This window comes from Panulirus ornatus, chromosome 56, assembly GCF_036320965.1.
Source record: "Panulirus ornatus isolate Po-2019 chromosome 56, ASM3632096v1, whole genome shotgun sequence".
Taxonomy (NCBI): Eukaryota; Metazoa; Arthropoda; class Malacostraca; order Decapoda; family Palinuridae; genus Panulirus; species Panulirus ornatus.
Window position 1 is genome coordinate 26,060,254 of NC_092279.1, and position 18,509 is coordinate 26,078,762.

The 18,509-nt window shown below is 38.9% G+C and overlaps 1 protein-coding gene across 1 annotated transcript in view; it reads left to right on the top strand.

Moving 5' to 3' along the window:
• The window catches only part of Stt3B (catalytic subunit 3B of the oligosaccharyltransferase complex), a 101,109-nt gene extending 83,545 nt beyond the window's left edge, over positions 1 to 17,564 (top strand). Inside the window, exon 13 of the mRNA XM_071693593.1 lies at positions 14,352 to 17,564. Coding sequence (XP_071549694.1) covers positions 14,352 to 14,432 — 81 coding nt within the window. The 3' untranslated portion in view covers positions 14,433 to 17,564. The remainder of the gene's footprint in view (positions 1 to 14,351) is intronic.
• The last annotated feature ends 945 nt before the right edge of the window (positions 17,565 to 18,509 follow it).

An 18,509-nucleotide genomic window follows, 5' to 3' on the forward strand; every position in this document is an offset into this window, starting at 1 on the left:
ATTGAAATCATGTTTCCTTCCCCTTATGTTTTTTCATGACAAAAATTTATATTTACTTTTGGTTTAGCATTTAATTAGAGCACATTATGAAAATGCTGATTCTCAGTTAAATCAGTTTTTAGTCATTGCCTTAATTCTCTTAGTTGTATAAGACGTTGGTGTAATAAAGGTGAAATGTGAATATTCTTCATGCTGTGAATCTGATGAAACAGCTTCCTAGACCTTAAGAATCAAATTTTTTTTTTTTTTTTTTGCATTTACATCCCACATGACCTTTGTATAGTCCCAGAACCAGGAGGGGTTAGCAAGGGGTTACTTATGGTTGACCATGTGGTATGGTAATCAGAACCCTTCCCTTTATACACATTCTTTTTTACATGGAAAATGAACTTTTTTCATTTATATGTCCTTTAGAGATACTCTTCAGTAGTATTGTATTAGATGCTCTCTGTGTTTGGAGATGTTAATGTATCCTATATGGTAATCCTTTATTGGGCGTATAAGCAACACTTCTTGTAAACTGTGACTCTTGATAGTGATGAAACAAATTGGTAACATTATCACTGAAAATAGCTTAGAGAATACTTTTCATGGTTTTTACAAGAATTAGATGAACACTGAGATCAACACGGTTTGATTTTATATAGAAAAAGTTGTTTTTTCATTTGAGCATTCATTTGTTTGTGTTGGCAGATAATAGGCCTTATATTAATATTGTTACTAATTTATTCTGATGGTTGCGTTAAATTTTGCACGGCAGTTTCAAAATAATAAGATTAACTGTTTGTATACTATTTATCCAATAACCTAAGACATGCATTATATTTCTTAATATAGCAATTTGTAATATCTCACAGTCTTTGGATACAGACACTAGGGAGTGTGGAAATTACTTTTGATATTTTCTATTTCCTGATGAGAGTTGTCAGAATTGCTATTGATTAAATATATATTTGCTATGCAAACTAAGGACCCCTTTCATGAAGGAAACGTTATTCAGGGACTTCTGCTTATCCATTCCTGGTGCCACCCTGCCCCACAGGGATAGGATGCAATCCTTTGAAATGAAAAGTTCTTTGACAAGACTGTTATCTCAGCTGAGTGTGACATAGCTTTGCAAAAGTTGACTTTTTACTTTATTGTAACCACAAGTTGGCGGAGCAAGGTAACGCCAGCGATAATATTTGTATTGATGCAAATATATGAGTCTAATGACTTTGTGATTTAGTTTTTGGCATCATGGGATGCTAAGAGTCTTCTGTTTTCTGCATTTGCATTACCATCCCTTTCCATGATCTCTGCCCATTTGATTGTGTGATGAATTACCAGCTTCAATCTCAAAAAGTGTTAGTTCTCATATGAAAATGGTAATTGGTCCTTTGTACTGCTTTTTTTTTTAAGGCAAAACCACAAAGTTTCTATACATGGCATCAGTGTTATAGAAAATATCACATGGTAGTGGGGGAATATCAATCTTGCCTTTCTTTCATCATTCCTTCTTCATATAACCTTTCTTCCTGTGAAAGGCAGAGCCCTGAATAGTTTCTGCATTTTTCTGTATTTTCTTTCTTCCAAGATGGTCTTTGATTGGTAATTGTTTTGCCAATACAATGTCAGTAACTGAAAAAACAAATGAAGAAAGACCATATCCATTGACATACATTCGCAAGCTGTTGTGTGCAATGCATTGAAACCACAGCTCCCTATCCACAAGGAGGCTCCACAGACGTTTCCATGATTTACCCCACATGATTCACATGCTTTGGTTCAGTGCATTGACAGCTTGTGAACCCCAGCATACCACATTGTTCCAGTTTACTCTCTTCTCTGCACACCTTTCACCCTACTGCATGTTCAGGCACTGATTGCTCAAAATCTTTTTCACTCCATCCTTCCACCTCCAATTTGGTCACCCTGATCTCCTTGTTCCCTCTACTTCTAACACGTATATCCTCTTTGTCAACCTTTCCTCAATCATTTGCTCTGTATGTCCAGACCATGTCACAACACCCTTTTCTGCTCTCTCAACCACACTTTTTATTACCACACATCTCTCTAACCCTTTCATTACTAACTCTGTCAAACCACCTCACAGCCCATTTTATTCTTAAACATTTAATTTCCAACACATCCATCCTTCCCCCGCACAGCCTCGCTACCATATGTTTTTATTAGGACAACTTTTCCCTGAAACATACCCTTTTTTTGCCCTCCCAGATAATGTTCTTTCTTTCCACACATTCTTCATCATTCCCAGAATGTTCACTCCCCCTCCCCACCTTACTCCCCCTTCTGCCCAGTGACTCACTTCTGCTTTCATGGTTCCATTCCCTACCATGTCCACCCCCAGATATCTAAAACACAACTTCCTCCAATTTTCCTCCATTGTAACTCATATCCCAACTACCCTGTCACTCAACCCTGCTAAACCTAATAACCTTGCTTTTATTCACATTCACTTTCAATTTCCTCCTTTCACACACACTTCCAAACTGAGTCACTAACTACTGCAGTTTCTCACTCAAATTTGCCACCAATGCCGTATCATCAGCAAACAACTGACCCTTTTAACAGGGTGGATGTTTTGGAAGTGAAATGTTTAAGGACAATGTGTGGTGTGAGATGGTTTGATTAAGTAATGAGAAGGTAAGAGATGTGTGGAAATAAAAGTTTGGTTAAAAGAGCAGAAGAGGATGTTTTGAAATGGTTTGGACATATGGAGAGAATGAGTGAGGAAAGTTTGACAAAGAGGATATATGTGTCAGAAGTGGAGGGAGTGAGGAGATATGGGAAACCAAATTGGTGGTAGAAGGATGGAGTGAAAAAGATTTTGAGTAATTGGGGCCTGAGTATGCAGGACCATGAAAGGCACGCACGAAATAGAGTGAATTAGAACAATGTGGTATACTGGAGTCGATGTGCTGTCAGTGGACTGAACTAGAGTGTGTGAAATGTGTGGGGTGAATTATAGAAAGATCTGTAGGGCTAGGGTGTGGATTGGGAGCTCTGGTTTTGGTGCATTACACAAGACAGCCAGAGAATGAAAGTGAGTGGTGAGTGGATGTGGCCTTTCTTTTTCTGTTTTTTGGCACTTCCTTGCTGACGCAGGGGTGGCAGTGATGTTTCCTTTGCAGCGAGGTGGTGTCAGGAATCGACAAAGGTGAGAAAGTTTGAAGATATATGTATGTATATGTATATGTTTATATGTTTATTTGTATATTTGTTTATACATATGTGTATTTGAGTGGCGTAAGTAATGAAAGGGTAAGAGAGATGTGTGGTAATAAAAAGAGTGGTTGAGAGAGGAGAGGAGGGTGTGTTGAAGTGGTTTGAGCATATGGAACAAATGAGTGAGGAAAGGTTGACAGAGGATATATATGTTAGTGTTGGACGGAAAAAAGAGAAGCGGGAGACCAAATTGCAGGTGGAAGGATGGAGTGAAAAAGATTTTGGGTGATCAGTGCCTGAACATATAGGAGGGTGAGAGGTGTGCAAGGAATAGAGTGAATTAGAATTATGTGTGAACAAATGTGGCCTTTTTTGTCTGTTTTCCAGGCACTACCTCACTGATACAGAGGATGGCGATGCTGTCTCCTGTGGGGTGGGGTGGTGCCAGGAATAGATGAAGGCAAGCATGAATATGTACATGTGTATATATGTATATGTCTGTGTATGTATTTGTATGTATATGTGTATATGTATGCGTGTATGTATATGAGTGAATGGGTCTTTCTTCGTCTGTTTCCTGGTGCTGCCTTGCCAACATGGGAAGCAGCAGTTGGTTATAATAATAAAAAGATTCTAAGTGATCAGGGTCTGAAAATGCAGGAGGATGAAAAGCATGCATGGAATAGAGTGAACTGGAACTTCTGATATGGTATACAGGGGCTGACATGCTGTAAAAGGACTGAACCAGGGCATGTAAAGCAGCTGAGGGAAACCATGGGAAGGTTTGTGGGGCCTGGTTGTAAAAAGGGAGCCATTTCTTGCATTAGTGAAGTAGCATCATGAACAGATGGCTTAACCTTACAAGGAAAAAAATCCTCTTTTGGCACCCTTCTCTGTTCTTTCTTTTGGGGAAGTAAAATGTGAGGGAAGTATTTCCAGCCTCCTCCTCTCTTCGTCACCTTCTATGCCACTTAGGGAATACATGGGCAGTATGGAGGGGGCAAAAGTTCTGGGAGCGTTGAAAAATATGTGGAAGGCGAGAACATTTTCTCAGAAAGCAAAAATGGCTATGTTTGAAGGAATAGTGGTTCCAACAATGTTGTATGGTTGTGAGGCGTGGGCTATGGATAGAGTTGTGTGCAGAAAGGTGGATGTGCTGGAAATGAGATGTTTGAGGACAATATGTGGTGTGAGGTGGTTTGATCGAGTAAGTAATGTAAGGGTAAGAGAGATGTGTGGAAATAAGAAGAGTGTGGTTGAGAGAGCAGAAGAGGGTGTTTTGAAATGGTTTGGGCACATGGAGAGAATGAGTGAGGAAAGATTGACCAAGAGGATATATGTGTCGGAGATGGAGGGAACGAGGAGAAGTGGGAGACCAAATTGGAGGTGGAAAGATGGAGTGAAAAAGATTTTGATTGATCGGGGCCTGAACATGCAGGAGGGTGAAAGGCGGGCAAGGAATAAAGTGAATTGGATCGATGTGGTATACCGGGGTCGACGTGCTGTCAGTGGATTGAATCAGGGCATGTGAAGCGTCTGGGGTAAACCATGGAAAGTTGTGTGGGGCCTGGATGTGGAAAGGGAGCTGTGGTTTCGGGCATTATTGCATGACAGCTAGAGACTGAGTGTGAACGAATGGGGCCTTTGTTGTCTTTTCCTAGCGCTACCTCGCACACATGAGGGGGAAGGGGATGTTATTTCCATGTGTGGCGATGGGAATGAATAAAGGCAGACAATGTGAATTGTGTGCATGTGTATATATGTATATGTCTGTGTGTGTATATATATGTGTACATTGAGATGTATGAGTATGTATATTTGCGTGTTGGGACGTGTATGTATATACATGGCTATGGGGGTGGGTTGGGCCATTTCTTTCGTCAGTTTCCTTGCGCTACCTCGCAAACGCGGGAGACAGTGACAAAGCAAAATAATAATAATAATAATTAAATATATATATCTTTTTTCTTTCAGACTATTCGCTATTTCCCGCGTTAGTGAGGTAGCGTTTAGAACAGAGGACTGGGCCTTTGAGGGAATATATATATATTTTTATTTTCATACTATTCGCCATTTCCCGCGATAGTGAGGTAGCGTTTAGAACAGAGGACTGGGCCTTTGAGGGAGTACCCTCACCTGGCCCCCTTCTCTGTTCCCTCTTTTGGAAAAATTTAAAAAAAAAAAAGAGAGGGGAGGATTTCCAGCCCCCCGCTCCCTATATATATATAACTGGAGGGATGTCTGATCATTATCTTGTGGAGGCTAAGGTGAAGATTTGTATGGGTTTTCAGAAAAGAAGAGTGAATGTTGGGGTGAAGAGGGTGGTGAGAGTAAGTGAGCTTGGGAAGGAGACTTGTGTGAGGAAGGACCAGGAGAGACTGAGTACAGAATGGAAAAAGGTGAGAACAATGGAAGTAAGGGGAGTGAGGGAGGAATGGGATGTATTTAGGGAATCAGTAATGGATTGCGCAGAAGATGCTTGTGGCATGAGAAGAGTGGGAGGTGGGTTGATTAGAAAGGGTAGTGAGTGGTGGGATGAAGAAGTAAGATTATTAATGAAAGAGAAGAGAGAGGCATTTGGACGATTTTTGCAGGGAAAAAATGCAATTGAGTGGGAGATGTATAAAAGAAAGAGACAGGAGGTCAAGAGAAAGGTGCAAGAGGTGAAAAAGAGGGCAAATGAGAGTTGGGGTGAGAGTATCATTAAATTTTAGGGAGAATAAAGAGACGTTCTGGAAGGAGGTAAATAAAGTGCGTAAGACAAGGGAGCAAATGGGAACTTCAGTGAAGGGGGCTAATGGGGAGGTGATAACAAGTAGTGGTGATGTGAGAAGGAGATGGGGTGAGTATTTTGAAGGTTTGTTGAATGTGTTTGATGATAGAGTGGCAGATATAGGATGTTTTGGTTGAGGTGGTGTGCAAAGTGAGAGGGTTAGGGAAAATGATTTGGTAAACAGAGAAGAGGTAGTAAAAGCTTTGCGGAAGATGAAAGCCGGCAAGGCAGCAGGTTTGGATGGTATTGCAGTGGAATCTATTAAAAAAGGGGTGACTGTATTGTTGACTGGTTGGTAAGGTTATTTAATGTATGTATGACTCATGGTGAGGTGCCTGAGGATTGGTGGAATGCATGCATAGTGCCATTGTACAAAGGCAAAGGGGATAAGAGTGAGTGCTCAAATTACAGAGGTGTAAGTTTGTTGAGTATTCCTGGTAAATTATATGGGAGGGTATTGATTGAGAGGGTGAAGACATGTACAGAGCATCAGATTGGGGAAGAGCAGTGTGGTTTCAGAAGTGGTAGAGGATGTGTGGATCAGGTGTTTGCTTTGAAGAATGTATGTGAGAAATACTTAGAAAAGCAAATGGATTTGTATGTAGCATTTATGGATCTGGAGAAGGCATATGATAGAGTTGATAGAGATGCTATGTGGAAGGTATTAAGAATATATGGTGTGGGAGGCAAGTTGTTAGAAGCAGTGAAAAGTTTTTATCGAGGATGTAAGGCATGGGGATAGGGGAGAAAGAATACTTCCCACGTATTCCCTGCATGTCGTAGAAGGCGACTAAAAGGGAAGGGAGCGGGGGGCTGGAAATCCTCCCCCTTTTTTTTTTTTTTTTTTTTTTTTTTTTTTTTTTTTTCTCTCCAAAGGAAGGAACATAGAAGGGGGCTGGATGAGGATGTTTCCTCAGAGGCCCAGTCCTCTGTTCTTAACGCTACCTCGCTGACGCGGGAAATGGCGAATAGTATGAAAGAAAGAAAGTAAGGCATGTGTATGTGTAGGAAGGTTTGCGGCAGGGGTGTGTGATGTCTCCATGGTTGTTTAATTTGTTTATGGATGGGGTATTTAGGGAGGTGAATGCAAGAGTTTTGGAAAGAGGGGCAAGTATGAAGTCTGTTGTGGATGAGAGAGCTTGGGAAGTCAGTCAGTTGTTGTTCGCTGATGATGCAGCGCTGGTGGCTGAGTATGGTAAAGTGTGTGAAAGAAGAAAGTTAAGAGTAAATGTGAATAAGAGCAAGGTTATTAGGTAAAGTAGGGTTGAGGGTCAAGTCAATTGGGAGGTAAGGTTGAATGGAGAAAAACTGGAGGAAGTAAAGTGTTTTAGATATCTGGGAGTGGATCTGGCAGCGGATGGAACCATGGAAGCGGAAGTGAATCATAGGGTGGGGGAGGGGGAGAAAATCCTGGGAGCCTTGAAGAATGTTTGGAAGTCGAGAACATTATCTCGGAAAGCAAAAATGGGTATGTTTAAAGGAATAGTGGTTCCAACAGTGTTTTATGGTTGCGAGGCATGGGCTATGGATAGAGTTGTGCGCAGGAGGGTGGATGTGCTGGAAATGAGATGTTTGAGGACAATGTGTGGTGTGAGGTGGTTTGATCGAGTAAGTAATGTAAGGGTAAGAGAGATGTGTGGAAATAAAAAGAGCGTGGTTGAGAGAGCAGAAGAGGGTGTTTTGAAATGGTTTGGGCGCATGGAGAGAATAAGTGAGGAAAGATTGACCAAGAGGATATATGTGTCGGAGGTGGAGGGAACGAGGAGAAGTGGGAGACCAAATTGGAGGTGGAAAGATGGAGTGAAAAAGATTTTGAGTGATCGGGGCCTGAACATGCAGGAGGGTGAAAGGCGGGCAAGGAATAGAGTGAATTGGATCGATGTGGTATACCGGGGTTGAAGTGCTGTCAGTGGATTGAATCAGGGCATGTGAAGCGTCTGGGGTAAACCATGGAAAGCTGTGTAGGTATGTATATTTGCGTGTGTGGACGTATGTATATACATGTGTATGGGGGTGGGTTGGGCCATTTCTTTCGTCTTTTTCCATGCGCTACCTCGCAAACGCGGGAGACAGCGACAAAGCAAAAAAAAAAAAAAAGAATATATATATATATATATATATATATATATGTGTATATATATATATATATATATATATATATATATATATATGTGTATATATATATATATATATGTGTATATATATATATATATATATATATATATATATATATATATATATATATATATATATATATATAAATATATAAATATAATATATATAGGGGAATGGATGAAGGCAGCATGTATGAATATGTACGTGTATATATGTATATGTCTGTATATGTATATGTATGTATATGTTGAAATGTATATGTGCGTGTGTGGGCGGGGGGAGGGAGTTGTTATTTCATGTGTGGCATGGTGGCGGTGGAAATGAATAAAGGCAGACTATGAATTATGTACATGTGTATATATGTATATATCTGTGTGTGTGTATATACATGTATACGTTGAGATGTATAGGTATGTATATGTATGTGTTTGGACATGTATGTATATACATGTGTATGTGGGTGGGTTGGGTCATTCTTTCATCTGTTTCTTTGCACTACCTTGCTAACACGGGGTACAGTGACAAAGAGGGAGGCAAGTATGCACTCTGTTGTGGATGTGAGGGCTTGGGAAATGAGTCAGTTGTTGTTGTTCGTCTGGGAATGGATGAAGGCAGCATGTATGAATATGTACGTGTATATATGTATATGTCTGTATGTGTATGTATATGTTGAAATGTGTATGTGCGTGTGTGGGCGGGGGAAGGGAGTTGTTATTTCATGTGTGGCATGGTGGCGGTGGGAATGAATAGAGGCAGACAGTATGAATTATGTACATGTGTATATATGTATATATCTGTCTGTGTGTATATATATGTATACGTTGAGATGTATAGGTATGTATATGTGTGTATTTGGACGTGTATGTATGTCCATATGTATGTGGCTGGGTTGGGTCATTCTTTCATCTTTTTCCTTGCACTACCTTGCTAACACGGGGTACAGTGACAAAGAGAGGGGCAAGTATGCACTCTGTTGTGGATGTGAGGGCTTGGGAAATGAGTCAGTTGTTGTTGTTCGTCTTATGATACAGTGCTGGTGGCTGATTCAGGTGAGAAACTGCAGAAGCTGGTGACTGAGTTTGGTAAAGTGTGTGAAAGAAGAAAGCTGAGAGTAAATGTGAATGAGAGCAAGGTTATTAGATTCAGTAGGGTGGAGGGACAAGTAAATTGGGAGGTAAGTTTGAATGGAGAAAAAGTGGAGGAATTGAAGTGCTTTAGATATCTGGGAGTAGATTTGGCAGTGGATGGAACCATGGAAGCGGAAGTGAGTCACAGGGTGGGGGAGGGGGGCGAAGGTTCTGGGAGCGTTGAAGAATGTGTGGAAGGTGAGAACTTTATCTCGGAGAGCAAAAATGGGTATGTTTGAAGGAATAGTGGTTTCAACAATGTTATATGGTTGTGAGGCATGGGCTTTAGATAGGGTTGTGCAGAGGAGGGTGGATGTGTTGGAATGAGATGTTTGAGGACAAAATGTGGTGTGAGGTGGTTTGATCTAGTAAGTAATGAAAGGGACAGAGAGATGCACAGTAATAAAAAGAATGTGGTTGAGAGAGCAGAAGAGGGTGTATTGAAATGGTTTGGTCACATGGAAAGAATGAGTGGGGAAAGATTGACAAAAGAGGATATACGTTTCAGAGGTGGAGGGAACGGGAAGAAGTGGGAGACCAAATTGGAGGTGGAATGATGGAGTGAAAAAGATTTTAAACGATCAGGGCCTGAACATACAAGAGGATGAAAGGCATGCAAGGAATAGAGTGAATTGGAACAATGTGGTATACTGGGGTCGATGTGCTGTCAATGGATTGAACCAGGGCATGTTAAGTGTCTGGGGTAAACCATGGAAAGTTTTGTGGGGCCTGGATGTGGAAAGGGAGCTGCAGTTTCGGTGCTTTACACATGACAGCCAGAGACTGTGAATGAATGTGGCCTTTTTGGTCTTTTCTTGGTGCTACTTCACTGGGGGATGGTATTTCATGTGTGGCGGGGTGGTGACGGGAATGGATGAAGGCGGCATGTATGAATATATACATGTGTATATATGTATATTTCTGTGTATGGGCGTTTATGTTGTGTTGGGCCATTCCTTGTATGTTTCCTTGCCCTACCTTGTTGACGCAGGAGATGGCGATGAAGTACAGTAAATTTATAAAATTTTCAATACATGGTCGTCATTATCCACATGAGCAAGGAAGCACAAAGAACATATGACCGAGCCTTAGAGGGAAAATTCCTCTTTTGGCTCTTTTTTTTTTTTTATGTTGAAGGCTCCAATTACAGACAAAAGTCCACATCAGGGTTAGGCTTTAATTGAAAGATAGAGAGAATTGTGAAGCAAAAAAAAAAAAAAAAAAGACATGGGAAAGTATTTACTGATTTTTGAGTGAAAAACCTGTCTTTTAAAATTTGCTTGGTCATAGTTACTGGGAAAGACATGAGAAGGTAGAGAGTTCCAAAGCTTCGACATGCAGGGAAAGAAGCAGGTATCAAAACGGTCCACCCTTGAGTTGCTGATGGCCACACAATAATCACTGTTCCTTGCACTTCTCTGCTGAATGCTCATGCTCCAATAGCTTATAGCCTGGCTCACTGAACCTCCCATCTACTCAGTATTCTCTCCTCCCTTTCTACACTTTTGGTTTGTCGTTTCTAGTAGACAGTCTCTTTTCTTATTCTCCCCATATGTCCAAAATGTTTTAGCACACCCTAATCAGCTTTATCGTTTATACTCTGCTTACTACCACACCTCTCTCATACTAAGTCCATCCTTATGAGATCTAATAATTTCACTCTACATATTGTCCTCTGGCATTTCATCTCCATCATGTCCACCCATTTCCATTCTTTTTCATTCAGAGTCTAAGACTCGCATTCATGCAACACTATCTTGAATAATATTTCTTTGCCCAAACAGATGGTAATATGTCCTTCCACACATTCCTCAGTGTACCAAAGGACCTTAGCCTTTTTCCCTATGACATACTTCAGTCTTTATAATATCTTCTATGTGTTATAAAAGGCAACTAAGGAGGGGATAGGGGCCTGGAAATCCTATATTTTCATTTTGTAAAAGGAATTTGGGGCTGAGCATCTAAAGCATCTTCATCAGTTGCTAATACTGCCTTGTTAATGTGAGAAGGGTAAGGAGATATGAAGAAAATGAATATATGTTCCTACTTTGTTGAAGGGTCTGATGGTGGATGGGGGCACTGGTTTCAGTGCATTATACATGATAGCTAGTGAGTGGAAATGAGTGGGGCCATGTCTTTGCTTGTTCCTGGTGCTACCTCACTAAAGTGGGATATGGTGAAAATGTATGATTTTTTTCATACCTTAGTCATTTCCCATGTTAGCAAGGTAGTTCTTGGAAGAGATGAAGATTAAGCATTTATTATAATTATCATTATTATTGTTGTAATTATTATTATTATTATTATTATTATTATTATTATTATTATTAGTGTTTGATGATAGAGTGGCAGATATAGGGTGTGTTGGTCGAGGTGGCGTGCAAAGTGAGAGGGTTAGGGAAAATGATATGGTAAACAGAGAAGAGGTAGTAAAAGCTTTGCGGAAGATGAAAGCCGGCAAGGCAGCAGGTTTGGATGGTATTGCAGTGAAATTTATTAAAAAAGGGGGTGACTGTATTGTTGACTGGTTGGTAAGGTTATTTAATGTATGTATGACTCATGGTGAGGTGCCTGAGGATTGGCGGAATGCGTGCATAGTGCCATTGTACAAAGGCAAAGGGGATAAGAGTGAGTGCTCAAATTACAGAGGTATAAATTTGTTGAGTATTCCTGGTAAATTATATGGGAGGGTATTGATTGAGAGGGTGAAGGCATGTACAGAGCATCAGATTGGGGAAGAGCAGTGTGGTTTCAGAAGTGGTAGAGGATGTGTGGATCAGGTGTTTGCTTTGAAGAATGTATGTGAGAAATACTTAGAAAAGCAAATGGATTTGTATGTAGCATTTATGGATCTGGAGAAGGCATATGATAGAGTTGATAGAGATGCTCTGTGGAAGGTATTAAGAATATATGGTGTGGGAGGAAAGTTGTTAGAAGCAGTGAAAAGTTTTTATCGAGGATGTAAGGCATGTGTACGTGTAGGAAGAGAGGAAAGTGATTGGTTCTCAGTGAATGTAGGTTTGCGGCAGGGGTGTGTGATGTCTCCATGGTTGTTTAATTTGTTTATGGATGGGGTTGTTAGGGAGGTGAATGCAAGAGTTTTGGAAAGAGGGGCAAGTATGAAGTCTGTTGGGGATGAGAGAGCTTGGGAAGTGAGTCAGTTGTTGTTCGCTGATGATACAGCGCTGGTGGCTGATTCATGTGAGAAACTGCAGAAGCGGGTGACTGAGTTTGGTAAAGTTGTGTGAAAGAAGAAAGTTAAGAGTAAATGTGAATAAGAGCAAGGTTATTAGGTACAGTAGGGTTGAGGGTCAAGTCAATTGGGAGGTGAGTTTGAATGGAGAAAAACTGGAGGAAGTGAAGTGTTTTAGATATCTGGGTGTGGATCTGGCAGTGGATGGAACCATGGAAGCGGAAGTGGATCATAGGGTGGGGGAGGGGGTGAAAATTTTGGGAGCCTTGAAGAATGTGTGGAAGTCGAGAACATTATCTCGGAAAGCAAAAATGGGTATGTTTGAAGGAATAGTGGTTCCAACAATGTTGTATGGTTGCGAGGTGTGGGCTATGGATAGAGTTGTGCACAGGAGGATGGATGTGCTGGAAATGAGATGTTTGAGGACAATGTGTGGTGTGAGGTGGTTTGATCGAGTAAGTAACGTAAGGGTAAGAGAGATGTGTGGAAGTAAAAAGAGCGTGGTTGAGAGAGCAGAAGAGGGTGTTTTGAAATGGTTTGGGCACATGGAGAGAATGAGTGAGGAAAGATTGACCAAGAGGATATATGTGTTGGAGGTGGAGGGAACGAGGAGAAGAGGGAGACCAAATTGGAGGTGGAAAGATGGAGTGAAAAAGATTTTGTGTGATCGGGGCCTGAACATGCAGGAGGGTGAAAGGAGGGCAATGAATAGAGTGAATTGGAGCGATGTGGTATACCGGGGTTGACGTGCTATCAGTGGATTGAATCAAGGCATGTGAAGCGTCTGGGGTGAACCATGGAAAGCTGTGTAGGTATGTATATTTGCGTGTGTGGGCGTATGTATATACATGTGTATGGGGGTGGGTTGGGCCATTTCTTTCGTCTGTTTCCTTGCGCTACCTCACAAACGCGGGAGACAGCGACAAAGCAAAAAAAAAAAAAAAAATATTATTATTAGTAGTAGTAGTAGTAGTAGTAATATATTTATTGATATTATTAGAGATGGTTATAGGGTAGTGGAGTTGTGGCTTGAGATGTAAGTTTTGTATATTGATTTCCCAAAAAAGGTGTGTGTAAACACTTGATTTTTGCCATGGAGTTAAATTTAGGTAAATAGACCACCTGATATGACAGCTTATTGGAGGTGGTTTACAAAAGTAACTCTTCTCCATATTCACATTTTAAGCATTATCATCATTGGTTTGCCAATTCATAGGGTCCTACGTACCCAGCTGTATCATTAGATGTTGTCAGTTAGCTGCTAGCCCCCTCACTTCTGTCCTTTTATTCATTCATTTTTTCATAAGCTTCATGAGAAATTTTATTTTATCCTATAGTTCTTTGTAGATAGGGGGCTGTGGTTTTGTTGCATTACACATGATGGCTTGAGAATGGATGTGAGCAAATGAGGCCTCTTTGTGTGTTCCTAGCTCTACCTTACTAGTGTTACTAGTATGGGAAAACAGTGTACAAAAATGAAAGAAAAAAAAGTTCATATGTAAATGGATTTAGTACTTTGTGCATGATCTTGTTAACATTTAATAAAGATATTTGGTCACAGATTTATAGTAAGCATGCAGTAACAAGTTGTCATCCATTAGTGTGTGCCTTTAGTAGACATACAGTTACTACAAACATGCTTTTCCTTTGAACTGACTAAATTTTTGTGAAGATTTGTGGTAAGGAAATATAGAAGGTAGTATAAAGGAAATTTTTTTGTTTCCCTGTCTTTTCAGTTCATCCATTACATAAATGTGAAGTATATGCTATGTTTCCAGGTGAAACTGTGTGGAAGTTTTATTTAGTACTGTGTATGTTTTTGCAGAATGAATTATTATTTTTCAATTATTTGGAGATGTTATTACCTAAATCATCCTGCTCAGTAGTTACAAATTGTATATTATATTGAAGTAAGTGTATTATTTCTTTAATTTACTAAGGCCTAATTCTAACACTTATGTTCTTTCTGTGACAGACAAGTAAGAGGCGCCGTGGCACCATCAAGAACAGGCCAGTGGTAGTCAAGGGTCACCGACCAAAGACTAAGCTCACCTAGGGTTTGGAGGTAGTTTAGGTTGTAGTTGGTTGGTAAAATTCCTTTTTTTTTCCCCCTCTTACATTTTCTTTTACTAGTTCTGTTTATCCTTTTCACTTTTCAACCCTTTGATGTGTGTGCCAGGGTGTGAATATAGGTGTGTGAAAGAACATTATGTACTTCCACAGTGTTAAAAATGGTACAGAGTATTTGAGAAAAAAGTCATGGGTGGTTAATAGGAAATAGAATTTGATGTACTTCAGTATAATTATTATTTGATTTCATACAAAACTTGACTTTCTATTTATTATGAAATGACTTAAATCTTCGAACAAGGCTTCCAAATATTACTAGCTAGTTGACGGTTAGTGAATTTATTGGCTAGCATATTTTGTGAAGCCAGCTCATGCCTTAGCTTTGCTGTGAAGTGATTTATGCTTCTCCAGGATAAAACATATGAATGATTTCACACAAATTTTTATATTGCCATGCCTATTTTTGGCCAGTTGTTATTGAACCAATACCTTTATTAACCTTGACCTGATTGCAACACATTCCATATATTTGGAACTAAAAATTTCAGTGTACAAGAATACTTTTCAGGAAACTTTTATGGCCAGAAAATCTATTAGGACACACAAATCTGTTCATAGATGATAATTTTAACTAATGGGTTATAAATTATATAGGTATTGGTGTTAAGTGATCACAAAGGTGAGGTTAAGCATAAAAACTTGATTCATATAATTTTTTTTCAGCAGTATTATGTTTGGGTATGAGTGTTTCCGTTAGATAACCCATATTATGGGCAGAGTTCTTACAAACTTGTTGAGTAACCATTCTTGATAAGGGAAAGTTTTTATGGAATATTGAAATGAGTATTCTGAATAGCTTTGACTAAGAAAATTATGTATATAGAATCTTTTGACATAACAGATTTAAGCATTCATTGTGGGAATTCTTTATTGTACATAGGTATGGTTACTAATGTCTGTGCTCAGACTTATTTTTCAAGATTTACATCAAAATTTGAGTAAGAACAGGATATAATTTATGTATTTAATTGCATAATATCTCAGGTTAGTAACCGTAGTTAGTAATATTTAAATGGCAATAGATGATTCAGATGATAGAGAGTAATTTCTGTTATGCCAAATACAAGGTTATTTAAAAGGATTACCATGTTTAATGGATTTAAAGATTTGCCATTCTTGCTTTCTTTCATATTGGTTTCTGGCTTAAGTGGTTATACATATGTATTTGGGATATTATATTTTATTTCATGTTATTGGATAAAAGAGTGTCAACTGAAATTCATGAGTCTGAGTTGAGTAACATGAAGATTACAGAAAATTTTTTAGACTATTTATCATGACTCCTGGTATTGGTATTTATTAGGTTTATACGTATGGGCAATATCTGAAGGAATATGAATGGTAGTTGAAAGAGAGGAAATAGGGTACCTACAGTATCTATATTTTTATGTCCAAATAAGAGTTTGGAATTTTTATTTTAAGAGAATTTATAGTAATGCCCTTTCCTTTGTAAAGGAATCTAACAGTATATGTCTTTGTAAAATGGGGATTACAGAGATGATTTGGGTAGTTGTGTTAATGAAATTACATTCCTGTGGAGTAGAATACAAATAAATTATTTGAAGTTAGAGTGAGTAGACTATAAATGTTGAATATTTGAAGGTAGATTAATCACAAAGAAACTTGCCTATATATGGATTTACCACAATGCCTGATGCAAGTATATACAAAATGGGTCTTTTAGAGATTAGTGACAACAGTTACGTATAATTCCTTACTCAGGCATTAGTTAAACTAGTTTCTTTAATGTGTGAGCAGGTAACTTATGTCTGTTATCATTGATCTTTGAGAAGAATGATAAATTTCAAACTTATTCTGTTTTGTATGACACAGCAGAATTACTATAATCTAAGGAGACTGTCCGTTATTTTACCCAGGTGTCCTTTCTCTTAACTAGTTAATATCTGGTTTAATGAAATTAAATCATTGAAAAGACTTGGAAACCTGAAGTGCTGCAGAGTATGTTAATATTTTACTAAACATATCTTTATGGGTTTTTATCATTGGTATGTTGTAGGAGTTTCTTGGGATTTCAGCTGTTTAATATTATTTCATTGCTTATATGTCTGAAGCATAAAGCAGTAGTGGACCATAGGAGATAGGGAGGTAGGTTTGTAACGTTTTGAAGTACTTAGTGGATTTAATCAGATTTGCTTGAAGTTGAAACAAATGTAAAGAGAAATCAGGTACTTGGGAACTGTTCATATGACATTCTAGTCCTTGTGAAAGCCACTGAACACACTTATGCTGATGGGAATTTAGTAGCCATAGAACCTGGGTTTGTCCATTAACTTCATGTAAATACTAATGTTGTTCTTGGGCTTGTGGATATTCAAGCTAATATTGAACTGGGGATATGCATCACAACATCCCTTTTAATGATGGGTTTTGGCTTATCGACAGGAAATGGCTGAGGAATGTGGACAATATCTGAAGCCAGATAACTTGCCTGTAAGAGGATAAGAGCAAATTCAATAAATTTTCTAGAAGAAATTACTTTACTTTTTGTACACCACTTGGATCTACTGGCCATACCTACAAACTTGAAAGTCATGTTTTGATGAACAAGACATTCATAGTATAGTATTCACATGCTTTTATATGATGGTGAAAGTTTGAGGGAGAACGATAGTTTTATTTTATTTGTGATAAAAAGGATATTTCCAGATATGTAAATCATGCAATTTTTTTCTTTCTCCTTTCCTCTCCTCCTGCAAGCATTACTTTTGTGAGTTTGGGTTGGGTAATTCATGCAATCAGACCAACAAAAAGGAATATTTTTGCTAAAAATGAGGTTGTTTTAGGAAATAGGCAGGTTTTTACATGAGGATTGTAATTTGTCTTGTGTAATTGACAATAGCTTGCACCACTGGTTTTTGTAATAATACTAATTGTAATCGATGAAGTTTTGTCAGCACAGCACAACTTTTGTGCCGGTGGTTTTATTTCTTACTCCTGTGTTGGAATGTGTGCTGCTTCCTAAGCACTTGCCTCTACCTAGGATGTATCATATTGTTATCACAACATTATTATATTTATAAAAATTGCCTGAAGATCCAGTAAATTCTGTATTATTTTTATCCCTTGACAGCATGAATCCACACATTGAAAAACCCTTATTGTCTTGACAGCCACCATTTGAATCTATGGGGTCCGGGATACAAAAGGCAGTTGAAGCATAAAGCAATAGCATAAGCTTGGAAAGTAGTTGTAATAAACATAATCAGCAAATTGCATGTGTGCAGTTGAGTATCACCCCCAAAACAGACAAACCTGATTAGTGGATTTGTATGTGTAGATGCTTCTCAAATGCCTGGAAAGTTATATGCTACCATTTTTTTTTTTTTTCTTTCTTTCTTTTTAGCTAGCCTTTCCTGCCTTACTGGGGTAGCATCAGAAACAAAAGGTTGAACCTTAAAGGAATATCCTCACCCAGCTGTTTATTCTTTTCGTACATTTAGAAAAAAAATGGAGGATTATGTTTGTGTAGATACTTCTCAAATGCCTGGAAAATCATGTGCTAACCATTTTTTTTTTTTTACAACTGGCCTTAGCATTTCTTGCCCTAGTGAGGCAGCATCAGGAGCAGATTACTGAGCCTCAGAGGAAAATTCTTACTTGCCTTCTTACTTTTTTCTTGCATTTGGAAAAAAAAAATGGAGTGGATTATCAATAAACAACCCAATGGAGTGTTGCAAAAACCTTGAAGTGATCAGCCCTAGCAGATAGAACCATGGAAGCTGAAGTAAGTTATAGGTTGGATATGGGTACTAAGGTTCTGAGTAACTAACTAGTCACTAACTAGGAGAACAAATATACATATGTTTGATGGCATGGCAGTCCTAACATGGCTGTATTGGTAGGAGGTATGAGCCTTGGAGAAAAAAGTATGGAAGAGGGTAGATGAGTTGAAAATGAAATGTTTGGGGTTAGCAGTGGTGTGAGGAATTAAGAGAGTAAGAGATGTGTGGTAGTAAGAGTATGAATGGACTGACTTGGAAGG